The sequence below is a fragment of the Panicum virgatum genome, chromosome 4K (genome assembly GCF_016808335.1).
Source record: "Panicum virgatum strain AP13 chromosome 4K, P.virgatum_v5, whole genome shotgun sequence".
NCBI lineage: Eukaryota > Viridiplantae > Streptophyta > Magnoliopsida > Poales > Poaceae > Panicum > Panicum virgatum.
In genome coordinates, this window is record NC_053139.1 from 6,066,508 (window position 1) to 6,088,651 (window position 22,144).

General features: G+C 49.3%; 3 protein-coding genes across 17 annotated transcripts; 1 reads left to right on the forward strand and 2 right to left on the reverse strand.

Annotated features, from left to right (window-relative positions):
• The first annotated feature begins 2,318 nt into the window (after positions 1–2,318).
• Positions 2,319–5,396, forward strand: LOC120701815. Its single transcript, XM_039985630.1, has 3 exons — positions 2,319–2,867; positions 3,037–4,983; positions 5,357–5,396. Exons 1-3 carry the CDS (start codon positions 2,350–2,352, stop codon positions 5,394–5,396), a joined length of 2,505 nt encoding a protein of 834 aa, XP_039841564.1. The 5' UTR covers positions 2,319–2,349.
• Positions 5,397–6,082: 686 nt separating this feature from the next.
• On the reverse strand, positions 6,083–11,776 carry LOC120702777. 15 transcript variants are annotated; one of them, XR_005686526.1, is made up of 6 exons: positions 11,298–11,761; positions 11,072–11,103; positions 10,521–10,636; positions 9,867–10,440; positions 8,285–8,344; positions 6,083–6,346 (listed from the first exon to the last, which is right to left on the reverse strand). XR_005686526.1 is itself a non-coding variant. In XM_039986716.1 (4 exons), exons 1-4 carry the CDS (start codon positions 11,442–11,444, stop codon positions 8,320–8,322), a joined length of 399 nt encoding a protein of 132 aa, XP_039842650.1. In that variant the 5' UTR covers positions 11,445–11,776; the 3' UTR covers positions 7,811–8,319. The 15 variants fall into 15 exon arrangements, 1 of the variants encoding a protein (XP_039842650.1); XR_005686536.1 differs by lacking the exon at positions 11,298–11,761 and having other exon boundaries at positions 9,867–10,017; positions 10,239–10,346; positions 11,072–11,156; XR_005686534.1 differs by lacking the exon at positions 11,298–11,761 and having other exon boundaries at positions 9,867–10,042; positions 10,239–10,346; positions 11,072–11,156.
• Positions 11,777–11,974: 198 nt separating this feature from the next.
• LOC120701816 (putative inactive G-type lectin S-receptor-like serine/threonine-protein kinase SRK) lies at positions 11,975–12,672 on the reverse strand. Its single transcript, XM_039985631.1, has 3 exons — positions 12,302–12,672; positions 12,116–12,200; positions 11,975–11,986 (listed from the first exon to the last, which is right to left on the reverse strand). Exons 1-3 carry the CDS (start codon positions 12,670–12,672, stop codon positions 11,975–11,977), a joined length of 468 nt encoding a protein of 155 aa, XP_039841565.1.
• Positions 12,673–22,144: the final 9,472 nt, after the last annotated feature.

Consider the following 22,144-nt stretch of genomic DNA (forward strand, 5'->3'; position numbering starts at 1 on the left):
CAACACAAGCCACCAGCCACAGTCAGCCGAACAGAGCGAATATCTTCTGTGCAAATTTAAAACTATCTTGGAATTGATGATGTATCCCTAGAAGTCATGCTGATTAATATTGTTGCACTAAATCAAGAATATAAATAGAGAATTTATGAAAATGAAAGAAAAATAAACAGAGGCTAAGATTTAGTTGTCATTGCTGGAGCTGGTAAAAAAAAATAAGCCCCACAAAGTAGAGCGAGCCCCTACTGGGAAAGTAGGAGCTTTAGTTTAGGGAGTACTGCTGGAAAGATTGATTTGGCCCACCACTATGTGGTCCATAGTTTTCAAAATATAAAAATTGAAATAATTGAAATACTTTCTCATCAAGATTAGACTCACCATACCCATCACGAAGGTCCTACTTGTCAGGCCAAAGATTTTAACAAAAGAGGGTGTAGACCAATAAAATTGATAGAAGAAAAATATTTCCAGTAAAATTCTAATACTTTTTACACCAATCACTTTCATCTACCCACTCCTTGTACCCACATATTGCTTTCCTTTGACACATATTTTACTTTTCTTTGTACATGTAGTTACCTATAATTCGCGTCATCATTTGTTTTGGAATGATAATAACTGATATCATTGTCTTTTTTTTCGCGACCATGTCTGGTCATGTTTTTCATTAAGAAGTTGATATCATTGTCTTATGGAAGAAAAAGGAAATTATTTTTGGAAGAAAAATAAATGACATTGTTGCTTGAATGCTTGATGAAAGGAAATTAAATACGTGTCGGTATCACGTACATCTCTACTAGTATTCAAATTAAAAGAAAATTTAGTTTACTTTTCCTATTTAATTTTGGACTCGTAGGTAGTTTCAGCATGTGCACTTCCTCCCGTGCTAGGCCGTTTTAGTCCAGCCGGCTACCTCTTTCTATCGGCCTGGCCGGCCCACTCCTCTGAACGGCCCATAGAGGCCTGTTTCGCTATGAGCTGTTTGCGGCTGTCCGATCGCATCTGAAGGCTCGCGTTGCTCTGGCCGGATGGAAACCAGCATCAGCCGGCCGGCTCCCCCAAAGCCCTAATTTTTCTCTTCTTTCCCTCTCCCGCTCTCACAGAAAATGGCGATGCTACGCATTACACGCTCACGAGCACGAGCACGTGCGTCAGGAGAGAAAAATATTCTTCTATAATAAATAAAAATATTTTTTTCGAATTCTTCAAAGAGTAGAATGCATGACCGGTCTCTTAACTTATTAAGGGGTGTCATTCAGTTCCACCAACTCTCGATTATATTTTGGGCCTCTAAACTTTTTTAAGTCGTTCACTGGAGGTTCATATCCTTCCGCATACAAATGTCTTGAATTCGAAATCGCATTCGGAATCTACTATATTTTAACGATAACATATATCTATTTATCTGTCGATAGTTTTTGTAGAACAAAATTACTATACATGTAGAGAATATAATCATATAATCCCATAGATAACGACAACTCATAAAATAACATATATAAGGAATATTTTAATAACTAAATATATAAAAATAAAAAACTAAGTAATAGTTATAGATAAATATTTACAATATTAAAAATATTTCCATAAATTTTCAATATTTAAAGTACTTAAAATTAATATGATTAGCCATATTAAAACAAACTTTTATATGTCATTAATAATAAAAAAATAATTTTATTAGTCACATAATATAAAAAGTTTTAAATAATTTAAATGATGCATATTATTTGTTATAATAAAGTTGATATCATTTACATTACTAATTAGTCATAGGTATATGTTTTAGATGGTTTTACATGTAATTTTTTTTTGTGGATAGGGATAGTGTCGGATGTTCATATTTTTTTAATACAAATAATGTGGAATTAGTTAGAGAAAAATCTTAGAAAATGAATATGGGTACACCTACCCACTTAACATCCATATTAAAATCGAATACGAATATGGATATCCATACATGTTGACACTAAAATGAATACGTATATCGAATGTTTCGTATGGTATAACATCCGCATCCATCAACAATCATAATGTCAACAGTTTATCCATCCATTAATTATTTGCAATAGTCCCATAATCTTGGTGAGAAATAACATTTCACGTGGTCGGTGGTTTACAAATATATAGGGAGGCTTACATTCTTGAGTATGGTTCCGATTAATTTATCTGAATTTCGATTAGAATTCTGATTGACAAATCATGGAATCATTGATTGCTTTAGAAATAGTAGAGATAGAGATAGAGAATAACAAGGTGAAAGTCTTTCATGCTGCAGTTTGATGTGGGTGCAGGTCGCAGCAGGCAGCTTAATTGAAGGGGGCGCCGCCTGCTCTCGTACGTGGGTCGACCATGTTCTGGCTCGGAGTGGTCGTGGTCTTTATTTTGGCACAGTCGAAGCAGGGGTGGAACGAATGGGGGTTCCGGATCACTGTCATCTTGAGCTTAGGGGCAAATCTGGTGGTCGCCATCGTGTCCGGGACACGGCGGCGCTCGACACGCCCCGGCTTGTGGTGGGGGTTCCTAGGCCTGGCGGCTCAGTTTTCCCTCTGGGGTGCGTACCAGCTCGCCGAGGTAGCCTCGACGAACGCAATCGGTAGCCTGTCCCTCAGCGGCACCGATGCGTCGGAGGAGGAGCAACAGGTGGCCGCGTTCTGGGGCCTGTTCCTCCTCCTGCACCTGGGCGGCCCGGACAACCTGACTGCCTACGCTCTGGAGGACAACAAGATCTCCAAGCGCAAATGGATTGAGTTAGTCTTCCAGATTCTGGGGATGTGTTATACCATCTACAACAACACGCATCGCGGCGCCCGCAGCTGGGGTCTGCTGCTCGCAGCGTACGTCCTCATGATCTTGGCCGGCAGTGTCAGGTACGTGTAGGGTGGTAATGGGCGTAACTCTACTCTAGTAGTCACTTCACATTCCAACTTAGTGCTTAAATTTTTTAACTCAAAAATATATAAAATTAGAGTTGGGTTCTTTTAAAGCAAGGCTCTTAAATTATCTAGATCAAATTTGACAGTCCTTTACCACCCCTAGGTATGTGGAGAGGGCGATGGCGCAAAACAAAGCCAACTTGGACAAGATGCAGGAGGAGGCCTCGTCAAGCGGCGGCAGCAGCAAGGACGACGACAAGATGGATTATTCACCGAAATGCAGAAGGATCGAGGCTGGGAACGCCTCGCGGTCAAGCAGCAGCAGCAAGGACGACGCTAAGATGGCATATTTGAAATTCAGAATCGAGAAGGAGATAAAGAGGCCGGGGCGGTCGCTCAGCGACCGAGAGGCGCTGCTCCTCGCTCAGGACCTGTTCCCCGTCTGGCGCCATGCCCTGGTCGATTCTTCCGTCGATCCTGATTCAAAAAGGCAACAAGCCAGCGAGGCGATGCTGACCTCGCCGGAGTGGGACTGGGAGAGCAGGTGCCAGGTGGCCGAGATGGAGCTCTCCCTCATCTACGAGTTCCTCTACACCAAGGCGATCCTGGCGCACAGCTGGACCTGGCGCTACTACCTCATCCGCTTGCTGTCGCCGCTCTCCACTGCCGCCGCCGCGTTCCTCTTCAGCTCCTGGCTGCTCCATCCTGATGATAATGGCTGCCGCCGGGTGGTCTGGGGATCCTTTGTCGGGATCACCTACGCCCTGCTGACCGTCACTTTCCTCATGGATGTCGCGTGGCTGCTGAGGGCCCTCGGGTCCACATGGGCGTACGCCTACCTACGGGAGCTCGCCGGCGGGGCCGGAACGAGACGGTGGTGGTGCAGGCTCCACCGCATGGTCGTCCGCCTGGACCCGTTGCGGCTATTCGGCCGCGACCCGGTCAGCCACAGGCTGTGGTCGGGCACCATCGGCCGGTACAACTTGCTGCACGAGTGCAGTGGAGCTCGCGGCCCGTTTCGTCCAGAGTGGTGGCCGGTGTCCAAGGCTGGAGACGACAAACCCAAGGAGATGCGGTATCTGCATAAGCTTCCTAAATGCGTAAAGAGATTGCTGTTCGAGCGAGTGACGAAAATATTGCAGGAGGCCATTGATAAGCAAAAACTAAAAAAGGATGCTGACAAGAACAAGAACAAGGACGAGGACGAGTACAAGAAGATGTACAGCAGGGAGGACATCAGGACACACTGGGGCCAGAAGGCCTTCCTCAGTGCACATGAACAAGTCAGAAAAAATATCAAAGCCAATATCGAATCGAATGGATTGAAAATTAGGACGCCGTGGGACGAGGGTGCTGAGGCGACCGCGCCGCCGTGGGACGAGGACGAGAGGCGTCCTATGTTCGGCACGGAATTCGAGGAGGACGTCCTCTTGTGGCACATCGCCACGTGCATGCTCCTCCCGCACATCAGACGGAGAGGAAGTACTACACCACATGCGTGGGCAATTGAGGTATTGACGGAATACATGATGTTCCTTGTGGCTGTCCGTCGACAAATGCTACCTGGCCTTGTCCTCCACAGCCAGCTGCAGGTAACCCGCAAAACATTGAGGGATGAAGTATGGGTTAAGACTGAAAGGGACAAGCGTTCTAAAAGGTTCCTACCCGGTGAAGGATTTATGATGGAAAACAAAGAAAAGTTAGCCATGTTCCTGCGACACGTGACTAGGGAGACGCCGCCGGAGCATGTGAAGGAGGAAGATTTTATTCAAATTAAAGGCATCGAAGGTACGCGACTTCTCGCGCATGCAGTAGAGCTTTATTTTGCCCTATCAGGCGACAAGAAAGGACCTGATCTGCCTGAGCCGAGACTAGATGATGATATGCTGGAGTTCATCTTCAATGTGTGGGTGGATAAGCTGGTCTACGCGGCCGTCCGGTGCAGCAGGGAGGCCCATGCCACGCAGCTCAGCGCCAGTGGCGACCTCACCACCGTGCTGTGGATGCTTATCCAACATGCTGGCCCGTTTTGCATAGGAGAAACAAGCAGCATCTACATCATCCTAGGAGAGCTGAGCAAGACTGAGGCCCCTCCCGGCTCACCGCCGCGGCGCGGCGGCCGCCGCAGCCGCCGCCGAAGGAGGGGCCGGCGCCGCCGCCTCCGCCGAAGATGGCGCCGCCGCCGCCGCCGCCGCTTCCTTGCCCTCCGCCCAAGGCGTGGCCTCCGTGCAGTCCGTGTCCCGTGTGCCCTCCGTACTACCACCCATCATACCCCCCTGTGTGCCCTCCATGCTACAACCCATCGTGCCCCCCCGTGTGCTCTTGGTACCCCCAGTGTCCCCCGCAACATGAGAAACCAGAAGATCACGAACGTGGATATGCCAAAGAAGAAGATGATGAGCACGAAGATTCTTCTTCTGATGAGGATTCCGAAGAATAATAATATGTTACATTATTGTATCGTATTGTTTGTATTGATGCAGACCCCTTGAAGGGGAGTCCAAACTATGTACTACAATGTAATGGCACTAGAACATTGTAATTAGCGCCCGGCCTCTTATATATGGTTTGGTGCAGAATAAAGTTGTACGGGAATGATGAAGTTCGGATACTACTACATGTGTTTAATAATTTGATAAAGCTAGCACGGCAAACTCCTTACATCTTTAATTTCGAGCTGTTTGGTTTGCAAAAATGTTGTTTCCTACTGTCTGTAACCATTTCCAAATAAATTAAAGCTGGCAACTATGGGTGGTAAAGGGTCCAATATTTTGAACTAGAAAATCTAAGGGCCGGGCTCTAATCTTATACAATTTTGAGCTAAAAAAATTAAGAGCCTTGTTGGGCCATTACCACCCCTACTGGCAACTAAGCATCCCTGGTAGCTTCCATTACACTATTATCTGATTCCATTTCCCATAATCCCATTGCATTATCACTCACTGAACCAAGGAGAACCTTCCCTTCAGGCACGGCATTAATTTCAAACTTTACAATGAAGGTGTAGGACATTGGAGGCAGCCATTTCAAACTTATATATTACACTTTTACAATATATTGTAACACATACAAATATATTACTTATATTTATTACAGAACTTTAGATATAGAAGTACATTCTTTCATACTGCAGGTACATGAAAAAAAAACAGATGATGGAGCATTTCTCATGCGATAGTTATCAAAAGGAAAATGCTTCACATGCAACGTTTTTCCAGTATTTGCCATACTCATCAGTCAAGAAAATTTTTGATTCATGTAATTAGCCAACATGTTAAGCATGACACAATTGCTATTTATTTTTTCTCCTGCACATGAACATCTGCAAATATGGGAAAAAGCAACTTACATGCAGAGGAAATATGCTACTCAAGGGCACAGGTATGTAGTCTTTGACAGCTTCGTCTTAGTGTTTGAATCAAAGAATCATACATGTACTCCACTTCATGTCTCCATTTGAAAAAATTCTCGACCTAATCAAGTTGCATGTAACAAGCAAAGCTCAGCATTTCTGAAATGTATACTGAGCAAAAACTGTACACCAATGAGATGGAACCAGTAATCAACCAACAACAACAACATAGCTTTTTTTCCCAAGTAAGTTGTGATAGGCTGGAGATGAAACCTGAAAGAAATAAGTTCAAGGTTCAGACACATTGATAGATAGTCTCCAAGCGCTCCTATCCAAAGCTATCTCTTTAGAGATATTCCAATCCTTAATGTCTCTCTTAACCGACTCATCCCACGTCAGTTTAGGTCTACATCTACCCCTCTTTACATTATCGACCCGCTCAAGAACCCCATTATGCACTGCCACCTCAGGAGGCCTTCGTTGGACATGTCTAAACCATCTCAGCCGATGCTGGATAAGTTTCTCCTCAATTGGTGCCACCCCGACCCTATCCCAAATAACTTCGTTCCGGACTCTATCCCTCCTTGTGTGCCCGCAAAACCACCGCAACATCCGCATCTCTGCTACACTCAGTTGCTGGACATGTCGCCTTTTTGTAGGCCAACATTCAGCACTGTATAACATCGCCGGACGAATTGCTGTCCTATAGAATTTGTCTTTTAGCTTTTGTGGCACCCTCTTGTCACAAAGGATATCAGAAGCTTGCCGCCATTTCAACCAACAACAACAACAACAACATAGCATTTTTTCCCAAGTAAGTTGGGGTAGGCTAGAGATGAAACCCGAAAGAAATAAGTTCAAAGTTCAGGCACATTGATAGCTAATCTCCAAGCGCTCCTATCCAAAACTCTCTCTTTAGAGATATTCCAATCCTTAAGGTCTCTCTTAATCGACTCATCCCACGTCAGTTTAGGTCTACCTCTACCCCTCTTTACATTATCGACCCGCTCAAGAACCCCATTACGCACCGGCACCTCAGGAGGCCTTCGTTGGACATGTCCAAACCATCTCAGCCGATGCTGGGTAAGTTTCTCCTCAATTGGTGTCAGCCCGACCCTATCCCGAATAACTTCGTTCCGGACTTTATCCCTCCTTGTGTGCCCGCAAAACCACCGCAACATCCGCATCTCTGCTACTCAGTTGCTGGACATGTCGACTTTTTGTAGGCCAACATTCAGCACCGTATAACATCGCCGGACGAATTGATGTCCTATAGAATTTGTCTTTTAGCTTTTGTGGCACCCTCTTGTCACAAAGGATGCCAGAAGCTTGCCGCCATTTCAACCAGCCAGCTGAAATTATATGCCTAACATCTTCATCAATGTCACCATCATTTTGTAGCACCGATCATAAATACCGAAAAGTATCCTTCTAGACCACCACTTGCCCATCTAGACTAACGTCTCCCCCTCATGCCTAGTCGCGCTGAAATCGCACATCATATACTCAGTCTTGGTCCTACTAAGTCTGAACCCTTTCAACTCTAACGTGCGTCTCCACAGCTCTAACTTTCTATTAACCACTGCCATACTCTCGTCAACTAGCACCACATCATCAGCAAAGAGCATACACCAAGGGATCTCACCTTGTATATCCCTTGTGACCTCATCCATCACTAAAGCAAATAAATAAGGGCAACCAGTAATCAACCGGCAAGAAAAATAATATACTAAGCAAAAAAATAAACGCACTTTTAGATGTTTAACTAATTTGCAGTTCAATCCAACCAAGTTACAATTATATCCAACCAAATTACATCATAGAAAATATGTAAGACATAGAAGAATGTGAAAAAGCTAAAGTTGGTAGAAGAGCAAAGCATCCTTATTCAGTGTGGATTATGGATCTAACATAGAAAATGGGTGCAGATACATTCATTATTTCTGTTCCATCTTTGCACAGCATAAATGATGAAAAAGTCCACATTGTATTTAAAAGGGAGCAACTTACTATGTAAACAGATATCATCTGAATTCTTCAACCATGAAAAATAATTTACCTTAAGGCATCCTTAACCTTTTAGCCACTGAGGATCTATGTAGCTTCAATCAGACATGTGCTGCACACCAATTTCGAACCATTAGAAATCTGTTATAAAGATTTCAGTGATTTAAAAAGGTAAAATAGGCAATGTTGTCCTTGAACTTTTGCTCTTGGGACAAATTGCTCCCTGAACTCTTAGAAAGGCCAATTTGGTCCTCAAACTCTTGCTCGAGGGTTCAATCTCATCCTCCAGCTCGGATGGACATCCATGTTGGCAGGCGAACTTAGCACCCTGCCAGCTTAGGATTCAGGCTCCTGTTGAAATGGCCAATCTACCCCGTGCTCGTTTGGACAGAGAACCGCATCTAGCCTCTCCATTGCCAGGCCGCTCCCGCTCCCCATAGCTGACAATGTTTTAGGTGCAAAGTATAGATACACATGCATTTTAGCTGAAAAAGTAGAGATACACAGGCACGAAATTGACACAATATTTCAGGTCCAAAGTAGCAGATGCTGACACAAATATTTCAGGCTCCGATTACAAGATGCTGAATCCCCTCCAATCCAAACAACCTAGGAGAAGGTTGCTGGGAGGGGGCGGCGACCAGCCATGGGGGCCGACCAGAGAGCTCGATGGGAGGGGGCGGTGAGCTGCGAGGAGACTGGTCAGGGGTGGCGCATGCTGGGAGGGGACGGCGAGCCAGCTGGCTGGGAGGAGGCTGGTCAGGGGCGGCGCGCTGGCTGAGGATGGCGAGCTGGCGGGCTGGGAGGGGGCGGTGAGTGCTGCAAGCGGCGGCGACTGGAGAGAGCTCGATGTGGTCTGTCCAAACGAACACGGGGTAGATTGGTCATTTCAACAGGAGCCTGAACCCTGAGCTGGCAGGGTGCTGAGTTGGCCTGCCAACGTGGATGTCCAGCTCGGATGGAGGATGAGATTGAACCCTCCGGCAAGAGTTTGAGGACCAAATTGGCCTTTCTAAGAGTTCAGGGACCAACTTGACCCAAGAGCAAAAGTTCAAGTACGACATTGCCTATTTTTCCATTTAAAAATATTTGACATGTAATTTTTAAAATATTAAAAGGGGGATCTAGCCATTTTAGAATTTTAAACAGTCTCTTACTTACAACTTGGTAAAGCCAACACTATTAGTATCAAGCTTGCTGTTTTTTTAAGGCTCGGAACCAATGTTTCTGGAAGGATCATTTATCTATCGCCTAGGCATTTTGTTTTGCTGTGATTGATGCATTGCAAAGCAAATGGATTTAATGATGTTGCAAGGCATAGCACGTTTATGGTACAAATGGTGGAAATAACTTGATTCTAGAGTCTTTGTCATTTTGATCTACTAAGCAATAAAGATGAAGAACACGGGCAGTGCACAAAATAAAGCAGAAAGAGAAATTGAAGTTCTTTGGAAGGTTGAAGGACCGTATAAGATAAAGAACAAAAAAAATTCCTTTTCTTTCCCCTTTGATGCAAATATAAGGATATACGGTGAGTAGCTAAAATACATAAATCTCATGACATATTGAGCTGTCTAAATGCAGTAACAAAACGTTGTGTAAGCATGTGTCAGAAATCTGAATATTATGCAAACCTGGTTGATGTTGTTGTTCAGTTGTGAGGAATGCTTCTGTGCCTACACTGCAGGATGCAAGCATTGAGCTACTGGCTTGCTAGGCTGCCAGTCCTGTTCCCGTCGAATTGCTCCTCGCCCAAATCAGACCACTCCACACTGGGTCAATCTTCTGTCCACCCAAAGGGAAAAGGAAACTAAAGCACAGAGGTCAATAGGAGGTGAAGTAGAAAAGAATTTTGTGCCCTAGATGAATGAACATGTGACAATACAAATTAGTTCTCATTTATTAACTTCAGTCAAGTGGAAGTAGTGGAGCATAACCAATAAAGTATTAAAGTTGTAAATCGTATAGATCAAACCAACCAGTCAAAGTAGAGGGAAAATTCTAACCAGGCAGGTAGGCCTGTTGTTGATGTGGTTAGAGCACTACGGGCAGATGAAACAACTACTATCTTCATGTTGACCTCCTCATGAGCATTCTGTCGAACACTTTGCAAGCTGCTGCCAAAGTGTATGCACTTGAACCATAAGGAGTGCAGGAAGCACAGGAGGAAAACGTATATGTAGAATCACAACCGCCATTCACTACTCACTGAAGAAGACGGAAGTGAGAGGTGTCAGCAGCGAGAATGGGAGAGGGGGATTTGGGGAGGTGGTGCTCAAGTGTGGTACCGGGAAGAAGCGAGCTTAAATTGCGTTGGAATTCCCAAGGTCAGCCATGGCCGTCGCTGGCCACTCGCAGGCTGGTGCGTGCCCTCAATCCTCACCAATCTGTTCCAACAGCTTTGCTGAAAAGAAAATTGGAAGGCATAGACAAGAGTTAAGTGTCATGATGCAAGTATATAGGTGGGAAAAAATTACAGATCAAAGTAAAGGGCCCAAACAGTGGTATTAACAGAAATTGCACACTATACATCTGTCTGTGTATATTCAGAGCAAACAATTTAGCTACCTGATGAAAATAAAGAGCCCAAGTGTCATATAGCTTGACCGACAACCAGACCAAGCAAAATCGGCACGTATCAAAAAATGAAAACATTGCACTTGCGAAATTACCACCTATGTAACTACCTAAATGAAATTACTTGTAGGTTCTATTTTCAATTCAAATCAAATAGTTCGCAAGAGTGTAAATATAGCAGTGTGCATCAGACAAAAATGATCTATTCATGCTGCGAGAATTAGACTAACACAGGTCATCGAACTTCATACTAAACCTGCACCTGATGGATTGAGCAGGGTGAAGTGTTGGAATCTGTACAGCAAGCAAGAAAAAAAATGAGACCCAGGAGAAAGGGTTCCGTGCACATTTGAGGAAGAAAAATGAGAGAGACAACCCTGGATATCATGAGAATTGCATCCATTGGCAAGAAAATAGTAAGAGGGGCAGAAGATTTCCATCCATTAGATGATAGGGAAGAGGATAGATGGACCTGCAGTAGCTGCTACCTTATGATCGGAGGCCTGAAAGGGGAGCATTGCCGCGTCGCTACCGGCTAGGGAGCTAGGGCGCCCCTTGCATCTAGCACGGGAATGGACTGGCTGCTTGCTCGTCGCCCGCTCCCCGTGTCGCACGCCCATGGCTGCCGTGCCCATGGTGGGGGCTGGCGCACCAAGCTGCCTGGCTGTGCGCCCGTGCCACTGTATCTGGGTCCGCGGCGGCCGGATCTGGTGCCTGGAAGCCCCCCATGGCCAGGAGTCGGAGGAGCAGGGATTGGGATGCGCGGAGCGGAGCCGGAGGAGCAGGGCAGGAGGCGGAGCAGCGCGAGCGCGTGGTCGGGCGTGAGGAGGCAGGCGAGCGGCAGGAGTTGCGGCTCCAGGAAACTGCAGGGTGCGGAGGCGGCGCGGCGGCGCCCGGGAGCCGCGAGCGCGCGAGGCGGACGAGGAGCGCCGAGAAGGTGGCGGGCGTGTGGGAGGAGAAATTTCGATATTTGACATACAGCAACTCATTTTGACATTAAATTCGCAAGTATTTCAAAATATAATATCAAGCATACGATTTTTTTTTGAAACGGGAAATTTCGGCTCTTTTCAAGATTTCGTGAATTTCAATTTTTTTTCTTTTCTAGGCATTGGAACTTCGCATTGTACCCCTCACCTTATCTAATTGGATCTCTGTTCCTTATCTAATTGGATCTCTGTAGCACAAACAACCAACGATCAAAAGTTTACTGAGTAGATTCAGGCGGACAGAAAAAATTTGCAGCACACCAGCAGCATCCAGGCCAGCAATCCGGAGGTAGAGCGTGTCGGGTGTCGCTGCCAACCATACCATCATCCCCTATCTTCTCCGTGTCCAACTCCTGCGTCCGCACCAGGCACCGCGTCACGTCCCCCTTGGATGATCCGCTGCTGCTCAGATTGGCATAAGCGTACGCCACGCAAGAGCAGTTTCTGGCGCACACCCTGCCGCACTCCTCGAAGCTCGTGTTCCCGACGAGCACAGCACGAACTTATCCGGCGACTTCATCCCCGGCAAGGCCAAGAAGCCATCGCCGCACTGGAGCGCGACCGTTAGCCGGCAACCTCGAGAGAAGCTGCCGCCGCTCCACTCCTCTGGGTCTGCCGGCTCGAAGCCGTCGAGGCATCTGCACGTCGGCGCGGCCACCGTGTTGTCGCAGTAACCGTAAGGGCCGCAGTGGCCGTAGCGGTTGCACGCCCAGCTTGCCCACCGGCGGAGATCCATCCACGCCGCCGACGTGCTATTCCAGCTCTGGAGCAGGAACTCGCCGGAGTGTGTCAGCACGTACCTGTTGTGCGCGGCGCCGCCCGCGAGGCCGCCGTAGGTCAGGTACATGTCGTCCTCGGTGTTGACGACCGCCATGTAGAAGATGTCGCTGGAGTTCGTCCATGGGGTGCCGCGCCACACCGGGCGCGTCCCGTTCCAGACGAAGACCTGAAGGAACGTGCCTGGGTCCCCGCCGTAAGAGAAGGGCCCCGGCGTGGGCCGCGAGTGGATCAAGAGGCGCGGACGGGAGGTCGTAGAGGACGCCTGGACGCCGCCACCGCGGCCTGGGCGTCGCGGGCTCGGTCACCGCCAAGGCGACCTGGAGGCCTGGGCGTGGCGGGCTAGGTCACCGCCAAGGCGGCCTCGAACGCAGCAACCGCGGCCTAGGTCACCGCCAAGGCGGCCTGGACGTCTCGGGCTCGCTCACCGCCAAGGCGAAAATCCAGGTGATCGTGGGCACCGTGCGTCCGCGCGCCGCGCCGCGGGGGAGAACGGGAAACTCCCGATGATTACGACGCAGGTAAACTCGCGAGCGCACCGCGCGTCCACGCGCCGCGCCGCGGGGGAAAACGGGAAACTCCCGATGATTACGGTGCTGAGGGTCCGCGATGATCACGACCAATGATAAAACGGGTACAAAGGGCGGGTATGTGGAGGCGTGGTGAAAGAAAACGGGAGTCGAGGGGAGGCGGCGTCGGGATTGCACGGGGCGTCGCTCGCCAATCCGTCTGCCTCCGCCTTTGGTCGAATAATTTTGCTTCCAGGTGGGCCCAAAAGTGATGTGTTGTGAGGTGAGTATGGGGGCTAGTCTTGATGAGAAAAATTCCAATTTTCATGGATCCTTATAGTATAGAGATACAGGAAATTTATGTGCAGTTCATTGCATTTCTGTTGAGTTCTGTGTACCAATTGAATATTGAGATCTTTGACTTCATGCTAAAAAAAGCTAATGTGAGGAACTGTACTGCCAAGAAATATGAACTGAGATTTGATCCACTTTCATCTTGCAATAAGACATTTTGTATCTGAATGTAACCAAGGGTAAAATGTACTCTCTCCGTCCCAAAATACTAGTCATCCTGGAATTCAAAATTTGTCCCAAAAAATAAGTCATCCTACCATAATTAGAAAGTGCATATGCATGCAATAATCAATTAGTGCCAAATATAGATAATCTACAGGGGCAAACATAGTCATTTTACCTTCTTGTTAGTTTGTCTTAAAATTTTTAGGATGACTTGTTTTATGGGACGGAGGAGTATATGAGAGTGGTCACTATGAGACCAGCACTGACCATCTGTATAATAAGGAATGATGAAATTGTTTCAGTACACATTATCCATGTCTGAACCCTCCACCCTGCTATTGCCCAAATTATATATGTGATCTATGGACTAGTTGTTATCGTCTACTACTGTTTAGTAATTTGCTTTATCAGGGTGAATCCTAGTATTTATTTGCTGATCTAAGCTGGCAAAAGATCACACTGGATGCCATTTAGATATGATTTATGTGGGAGTATAGCTTTCCATAATAATAGTAAGCAGAAGAGGGAAACGAAAACTAAATCAAACATACAGCGCTTTGTAATTGGTTGGTTTTATAAGGTTTCAGATCAGTATCTTCTTTATCAGTAGCAACTTTACATGCTCCTTCATTTTCCTTCACCGTTCTCATTTCCTTCACTCGTAGTTTCTTATGTTCCATTGCTAATTGTATTGTCATTTTTTATTGTTTCGTTCATGCTTGCTAAAAGTGCAGTGGTTATTGTACTGTCATTTGTATGTAAAAAAGATGTAAATGTTGAAATGTCACCCAATATCATCAGGGACTTGTGTTCTCATCAGCGAGGATGTATACCGTCCGGGATCCAATCGTCATCCGCTAATGCTATTTGAGGGGAGGAATCCGGAGAGGGCCTGCGATAGAAGAATGAGATCTGAGAGAGGGGATTATGGTTCCGTAACCCGGTATTTAGTAATATGATGCAATAAGGAAGACGATGATGACCGGAACACAGCCACTCTGGGGGCAGACATTCAAACAAGGTTATGTCCTATACGAAAGGAGTGCCACTAGATAGGCCAAAATAGAGTCCGATCTCTGATGCAACGTTTTTCCCATCCCCCCTAGATGAATAAGGTCCATCTGATCTAACCAAGCGCGCATGATCGCGGATTGGCGACCGGCATGACAAAAAAATCTTCCGGCAATAACCATGTTGAGCACCCCACAAAAGAGAGTTGTTTCCCGCCGGCGGCTCGGCCTCCATCCGACGTCAAGACGCTACAGCAGCCCGCCGCCGTCCGGCGGCACGACGAGCTGCTCCGGGTCGAGGTGCGGGTAGCGGCGCAGCGCGGCGCGCTTCATGTGCTCCATGCCACGCTCGTACCCAGCCAGCGCGTGCTCCGCCAGCTGGAGCACGTGCTCCGTAGACCCCAGGTACTCCACCGCCGCCTCCCTGGCGCTCCTCGCCTCCGCCGCGCTCGCCTCCCTGGCCGCGGCGAGCTCGGCCTTCGCCTCCGCCAGCTCCCGCTGCAGCGAGCCCGCCTCCCGCACCCGCGCCGCCAGCTTCCCCTCCAGCTCCAGCGCGTAGCCCAGCGAGAACGACACGCAGTTCGCGGCCTGCATCCATCGCCATGTTCGCGATGCAAGGAACTTGTTTTTTTTTCGCGACCGTGCCTGAGCACATTTTTCATTAAGAAGAGAAGTATTACACAAGGGTCGGTTTTAGAATCAAAACCGACACAGAACACTCCGAAGAACATGACTACATGATCCCCGTTTCGCGACCCGGAAGTCTACCTAGCCTACAAACCGCCAATTCAAGGCACTTAAAACCAGCTTGAAGCCAAGCGTCAATCTCATCATACACCCAAGTGAGTACGTCATCAATTGTCCGCACTCGTCGATTAAAAGTCCTATCGTTTCTCTCCTTCCATAGCAACCAAGAAGTGAGGGTAATGAGGGTGTCCAAACACCGGCGGTTGTCCTTTGGAATTTGTTTCCTTGCACCGAACCACCAACTAACAAAAGAAGTGGATTGAGAGTCTGGCACCAACGTCTCCCAGCCAAGTCTGCGCAACAAGCGAAACCACACTTCTCTTGTAAACGGACAGGCAGTTAACAAGTGATCAATCGTCTCCGACATTTGTGCACACAGCACGCAGGTGTCAATGTCTTGCAACCCATGCTTTTTCCTTCTAGCAGCTGTCCAGCAACGACCGTGGATGACTAGCCAAATGAAAAATTTGCATTTTGCCGGCGCACGTGTCTTGCGGAGGAGTCTAGCTCCCTCCACCGGGTGTTGACCAATGAAGAAGGAACGGTACGCGGAGGCGGTAGTGAAAACCCTGTCCGATGTCCACTTCCAAAAAATTGTGTCCGTTGAGTTCTCATCAAGCTGTATATCCCTTGTTAGGTCCCATATAAGAAAGTAATCCAGAATTACCTGGACAGTTAAGGCTGCGGTTATGTCACGGACCCAGGCATCCCCATTCAACGCTTGAGCTACAGTTCTTTGTTTCTTGATTCGGGGACCCACTGCATTAGTTAGGCATGGAGCAAGATCGGATATAGACTTGCCTTGTAACCAACGATCTGTCCAAAATAATGCCTTGTGTCCATTTCCCAGATCGGATATAGACGCTTGAAACATCTGGTCGACCACACTCTCAGACTCCACGGGGAGGTCACACCATGTACGAGAGTCATCAGTACGCTTTAGCCATAACCATCTCATGCGTAAGGCATAACCCAGCCGCTATAGGTCCACAATGCCGAGCCCTCCAAGATCAGTTGGTCTGCATACCCGCAGCCATGCCAACCGAGAGTGCCCACGTTTAGCATCTTTGGCCCCACTCCAGAGGAAACCCCTGCGATAGCCATCGATGCATTTGATCACCCATGGAGAGATCTTCACAGCCATCGCCGTGTGTATCGGAATGGCCGACAACGTGCTTCTGATCAAAATAGTTCGCCCTGCATGGTTTAGGAGGCCGGCCTTCCATGATGGAAGTCTGGACGCCACCTTATCAACCAAGGGTTGCAAGACATTTTTACTTAATTTCTGCAGGCCAAGCGGTATCCCCAAGTATCGTATCGGGAACGGGTCAAATTTCCCCGAGAAGTGAGTGAAAAGAGTCACCGAAGCTTCCAGGTCGCACTGGATGGGTGAAATGTGGCATTTGGATAGATTTGTCTTAAGGCCAGACGCCCCCGCAAAAATATTGAGGATGACTCTAGTGAGCAGTAAATCCTGTTCCTCAGGCGACAGGAATACCACCACATCATCGGCATATAGGAAAGTTCTCTCGCGGACCTTGGGGTGGAGCGCCCGTAGAAGGCCTCTGTTATCAGCCAATCTCAGAAGAGCATTTAAGATTTCCATGACGATGACAAAGAGTAGGGGTGAAAGCGGGTCGCCCTGACGCAATCCCCTAGCATGACAGATTCTCCTCCCAGGCGACCCATTCAAAATAATTCTGGTGCTTGCCGATGAAAGCATAAGAGAGATCCAGTCCCGCCACCTGCGGGGGAAGCCACAATGTTGTAAAATGGCCAACAGAAAGCGCCAGTTGACCGTGTCAAAGGCCTTGGCGATGTCCAACTTAAGAAGCACACTCGGAATTTTTGCACGATGCATCAATTTTGCCGTTAACTGCACGGCCCTGAAGTTGTCATGGATGAGTCGTGAGCGAATGAAAGCGCTCTGATTGTGCCTGACCAGCTTGTGCATGAGAGGCGAGAGACGACGCGCCAACACCTTAGTGAACAACTTAGCAAAGCTGTGGATCAGGCTAATTGGTCGGTAATCGCTTATGGAGGAGGCATCTTGTCTCTTGCGAAGGAGTATCAAATATGCCTGATTCACCAGGTAAAAACTCCAACCGTCCAGCGACCAGAGGGCGTTGAAAGCCCTAATGATATCGTCTTTGATGATCGGCCAGGCTGTACGGTAGAACAGACCGGTAAACCCGTCCGGTCCAGGGGCCTTATCGGTAGGCATGTCAACAATGGCCTGCCAAACTTCCTCCTCCGTAAAGCAATGGTCAATGGATTCTCCGTGAATGGAGGGAAGGTTTAATTCTTCCAGGTTTATGTTATTAAGCTGTTGTCCTCCAATCCCCAAAATATTATTAAAATGGTTAAAGGCTGCTTCGGCCATTTCTTCCTCTTTGAACAGCACGACATCATCCGCCCGTAGTTTAGTAATATGATTCTTGCGGCTGCGATGGCATGCTTGCAGGTGGAAGAACCGGGTGTTAGCATCCCCTTCCGCCAAATATGATATGCGCGCACGCTGGCGGATCAAGGTCCTCTGTAGTAAGGCTAGTCCCAATGAACAAAGTTTAGCTTTCCTTCTCAGAGCTAGCTCATGAGGCGCTAGGTTTCTGAAATCCTGGGCGTGATCCAAACGGAGAACGATTTCCTTGGCGATGGCCAATTGAAGACGAACCGAGCCGATGTGTTTGGCACTCCAGCTTTTTAGCGCCTTGGCCGTATTACGGAGTTTGAAATCCAAACACCTGAAAGCGTCGACTACAGCACTCGGCCATGGTAGGGGTGCATGCCAAGCGTCATGAACAACCTGCAGGTATCCATCGCATCTTGGCCAGAAGTTCTCGAACCGAAATCTCTTGAAGTGAGGAAGGGAGCAATCGGTTCTCAGCAGCAGTGGAGCATGATCAGAGCAATCCGACCCCAGCGCGGATAGCTCATGGTTGGGAAAGTCATGTACCCAGTCCTCCGAAGCGAACACACGATCGAATCTCTCGAGCGTAGGCCTGTCACGCTCATTTGACCAAGTATAGAGGCGCCCTTTAAGGTTCAGTTCGTGTAACTCAGTGTCATTGATGAAACGTCGGAACCGATTCATCATGCTTCTATTGAGCCGCTGATTATTCTTATCGTCCGTACGATAGATGAGATTAAAGTCGCCACAGATTACCCACATTCCATCACAGGAGGTGCGGACCTCCCTAAGCTCATCAAGGAACGCGACCTTCTCAGAATCTGTTTGAGGCCCATACACACATGTTATCCACCAAGAGACATTGGACTGCAAAAGAGTTATCTTTGCAGTTAAGCTGTACGACCTAAACATTTGATTAGTGATCGACCAAACGTCTCGCTTCCATGCCAGCAGTATGCCACCACATGTGTTAGACGCCGGTTTGGCAAAATAGTCAAAAGCGGCACCACAAGTCTCCATAATCACATTAGCAGAGCAGTTTTCAAGTTTAGTTTCTTGCAAAGAGAGTAGAGAAATGTTTTCCTGGGCTACCATTTCCCGTACCACACTACGCCGGGCCCTAGAGTTCAGCCCGCGAACATTCCAAACCAGACAATTTTCACCTAACATATTTAACAGATTATGCGACCAGAGTGAAACAACCAAGGTGACCTCAAGACACCCATACTGGCGCGACCGTGTCCATAGCTAAGGCCCCCATCCCAGATGGTAACAATGCATCAAGCGCCTCGCACTGCGTTTTGGTTAGCGTGGAGGAGAAAGTATCCGTGAACTGTTGGAAGGAGGAAGCATCCGGCGGGCGGTCGTCCGATGTTATGCCCAGCTTTTTCATCGGCACATTTTGGGCCTGGACCACGGGCTTGGTTGCTCGGTGACATGACTTTCGTGCCAATCTCTCGCTGCGGCTGACGGGATCGATGCCGCGGTGGAGAGGTGTCTAACACTGGCGGGGGAGCCTCCCTGCACACAGATTGTGCAAAATTAGCGACATGCTCGGACACCGTGATGTGATTATCAGCAAATAAATGAAACGGGAGTGTTTCTCGCGATCCCCGAGCGACCGTTACATTATTTGATACGTCAGAAGAAGAGCAGTCAACCGGTGCCATCTCTGGTACATCAAAACGAATTGATTCCAAGTCAGCCATGGTAGTGTTGAAAGTAGCAGCAGGCCGGGCGACCTCAACGATACCCAGAGCTGGGCTAGGCTGAGCAGAGAGGAACCCAGCCTCAAGATGCATCGGATCAGGCTGGGCATCTGGCGCTGGAGCCTCAAGTTCAGGAAATAGTTCACCCCCTAAAACTTCACGTGACAGCCAGCACCCGTGAGAACCAGAGGCCTCATCAAACATAGGATCAAAGTCTCTGGCGACCATGGGAGAGGCTCTTGCCCCAACTAAAATATCAGTAGGATCATCCAAGAGAGGAGAGGGAGGCCTCCCTGCGGCAGGACGTAGAAGCCCCGGCGGAACCGAACCGAAGCGCAGAGAGATAGAGTGCGGCGGATCGTTAGAAACAACTGGGAGGCCGCGACCAAAACGCCACAGAGGACCGCCAGAGGGCCCAGGCGCACACCTTCGCGCACAATCACCTGCCGGCGCGCCGGAATTTGTACCTTCATTGTCCGCAGACGCGCCTGAGGGATCGCCGACAGTCCGGCGCGGCCCTGGTCCAGAACGAGAGGACTGACGGAATCCCGGGTATTCGTCTTCCGAGTCAGTATCAGTAAGTGCCCGTTCAGGAAGGGTGCCATTTCCATCGGAGGAGCTGTTGACATTCCAGTCCTGGATTTCCAGGATCTCAACTTCAACCTTGTATCGAAGTACTGGCAACTCATGATGCTCCTCTGGTCGTAAGAATAAATTATTGGTGCCCAGATCCTTCACACGCTCAGGAATGCGGACGATGACTTCATTGGGGATAAGATCAGGATCAGCACACCAAACAGCAGCCTGGAAACGACGTGAATCAGCACGGACTGAAGTAGAAGGGGTTGGCTCTGGAATGGCACAAGCACCATCAAGGATCACTTGCGCGGCAGCGACCGACCAGGCATGAGCCGGAATACCCCTGATTTCAAGCAAAACGCGAAAGCGCATAGATTCCCACTCTGCAGTGACCAGCCTGCTCCAGCGACGAAAACGTAATGCCATATCTGCCCGAGGCAGTGGGGGTGCATCAAGAACACGTTGAAGATCTGATGGGTGACGAAAAATGAGCATGAAATCCTCCGGCCAGTGGCGATGGAGAGTGAAATCCCTGCCTGGAATACCGTAGTTTTCCTCAACAAATCGCCGGACTTGACTAGGAGCGAAAGAAGGGCGCGTACCAACTACCAACACGACCAAGGCAGTGGCCGCAAGAGAGTCCTCGGCTTGCTGCAGCTCCGCAGTACGCGGTACAGTTCTAGTGACGAGTTGCGGACGCCTAGAAGGATGTCCCCTAGGGAAATCCGACCATGTGCGAGCTTCCGGTGATGGCGAGCGACCCACCGGCGAGGCTGCGCAGATTGATGGAGGGCCGGAGTAGGCGCGACCCGTAGAAGCCGACCCCGACGAAGCAGTAGAGGCAGAGCCCGCCGAGTGGCACCGGCTCCGGATGCTGGCCGCTGCAGTGACGTCCGCCGCAGGCACGAACCGTCGAGTGGGGCGGCCACGCCCCCGCGGAGGACCCGGGAAGCGGGGACGTTTGCAGTTCTTGGCCACATGGCCGACTTGCTCGCAGCGGAGGCAGCGTGACGGCTGGGTGCAGCGGGAGGCCACATTGTCCGTTGCCAGGCAGTTGAAGCATTTCCCCACTAGGTCGGCGGGGACCGGCCGTCGTGGGCGGCGAGGAAGGCGTGTAACCCCCCGGGCATGACGCTTGTAGACGACCGTGCGGAATCCATCCGCATCCACCAAAGGATCCCCGCGCATCTGGGATGGGGGAGCAGCGACCGAAGACGACCGACGCGCGTCCGCCATAAAACCGCCCGATCCACGCACAGGAGAGGTGGATCTACGGCGTCCTTCCAGCAACTAGCCTTTTCCTTTCGGAGAAGAACTCGGTGGAATCCAGTTAAGCTCCTCATCTTCGTCCTCCGAATCAGACGGCAGACTGAAGCAAATCCCCGGGGAATCAGCTTCAACATGCGACGGCCCAGCACCAGAGGTTGGGGAGAAGGGTGGCACATCCGGATTGAGGAGCCGACGCGGATCCGCGGCAGATCCATCGTCGGAGCGACCTGTGCCCGAAGGGGGCGGGGGAGGGGAACGACCCATCCACTGCTAGAGGAGCGGACAGCAGGCGAGTGGCGCACGCCGTAGCCGAGAGGGCCGCCGGCGTGCCTGTGGAGGTGGCCGCCGGAGCCGGGTGGTCACCGGCGGGATCTGTTTCTTTGGCTAGAGAGAGAAACTAGAGAGAGAGCCAACGGTTCGTTCTACGGACAGAGGATCATGCAAGGAACTTGTTAGAACTTAGAACACGACAACATTTGCGTAAGCGAGTAGCGCGACGCCTCGGTCTCCTACGGACCTCGACCATTGCGTTGTAGCTCGATTCGATGACCTCGGAGGGCTTCGCCAACGAGAACGCCCGCTCCCGCGGCGGCGCCACGATGCTCTGCAGCATCCGCCGCGCGGCCTCCCAGCCGGCGGCGCCGCCGCCGTCAGGTAAGTCAGGCGTGTGCCGCGGCTGCCTTGAGATCGGGTCGTGGTCACGGACGCTACTCCTTGATGTCCTCTGGGCTGAGAAGCCCGGCGGCGCCGCGCCGGACGACGAGCCGCGGGCATGATCGAGCGGCGTGCTCGGCTCATGGCGAGGCAGCCCCTGCTT

What these genes read in the sequence shown, in the direction of transcription:
- LOC120702777 (XM_039986716.1), bottom strand. Translation starts at nt 11,444, where the DNA reads ATGGGCACGGCAGCCATGGGCGTGCGACACGGGGAGCGGGCGACGAGC. An exon ending in TTCAGGCCTCCGATCATAAG is followed by an intron (nt 10,637 to 11,297) that starts GTAGCAGCTACT and finishes TTTTCTTTTCAG; the next exon opens with CAAAGCTGTTGGAACAGATT. An exon ending in TTTAAGCTCGCTTCTTCCCG is followed by an intron (nt 10,350 to 10,520) that starts GTACCACACTTG and finishes ACACTTTGGCAG; the next exon opens with CAGCTTGCAAAGTGTTCGAC.
- LOC120701815 (XM_039985630.1), top strand. Translation starts at nt 2,350, where the DNA reads ATGTTCTGGCTCGGAGTGGTCGTGGTCTTTATTTTGGCACAGTCGAAG. An exon ending in ATCTTGGCCGGCAGTGTCAG is followed by an intron (nt 2,868 to 3,036) that starts GTACGTGTAGGG and finishes TACCACCCCTAG; the next exon opens with GTATGTGGAGAGGGCGATGG. An exon ending in CCTCCCGGCTCACCGCCGCG is followed by an intron (nt 4,984 to 5,356) that starts GCGCGGCGGCCG and finishes GTATTGATGCAG; the next exon opens with ACCCCTTGAAGGGGAGTCCA.
- LOC120701816 (XM_039985631.1), bottom strand. Translation starts at nt 12,672, where the DNA reads ATGGCGGTCGTCAACACCGAGGACGACATGTACCTGACCTACGGCGGC. An exon ending in GGGATGAAGTCGCCGGATAA is followed by an intron (nt 12,201 to 12,301) that starts GTTCGTGCTGTG and finishes CAATCTGAGCAG; the next exon opens with CAGCGGATCATCCAAGGGGG.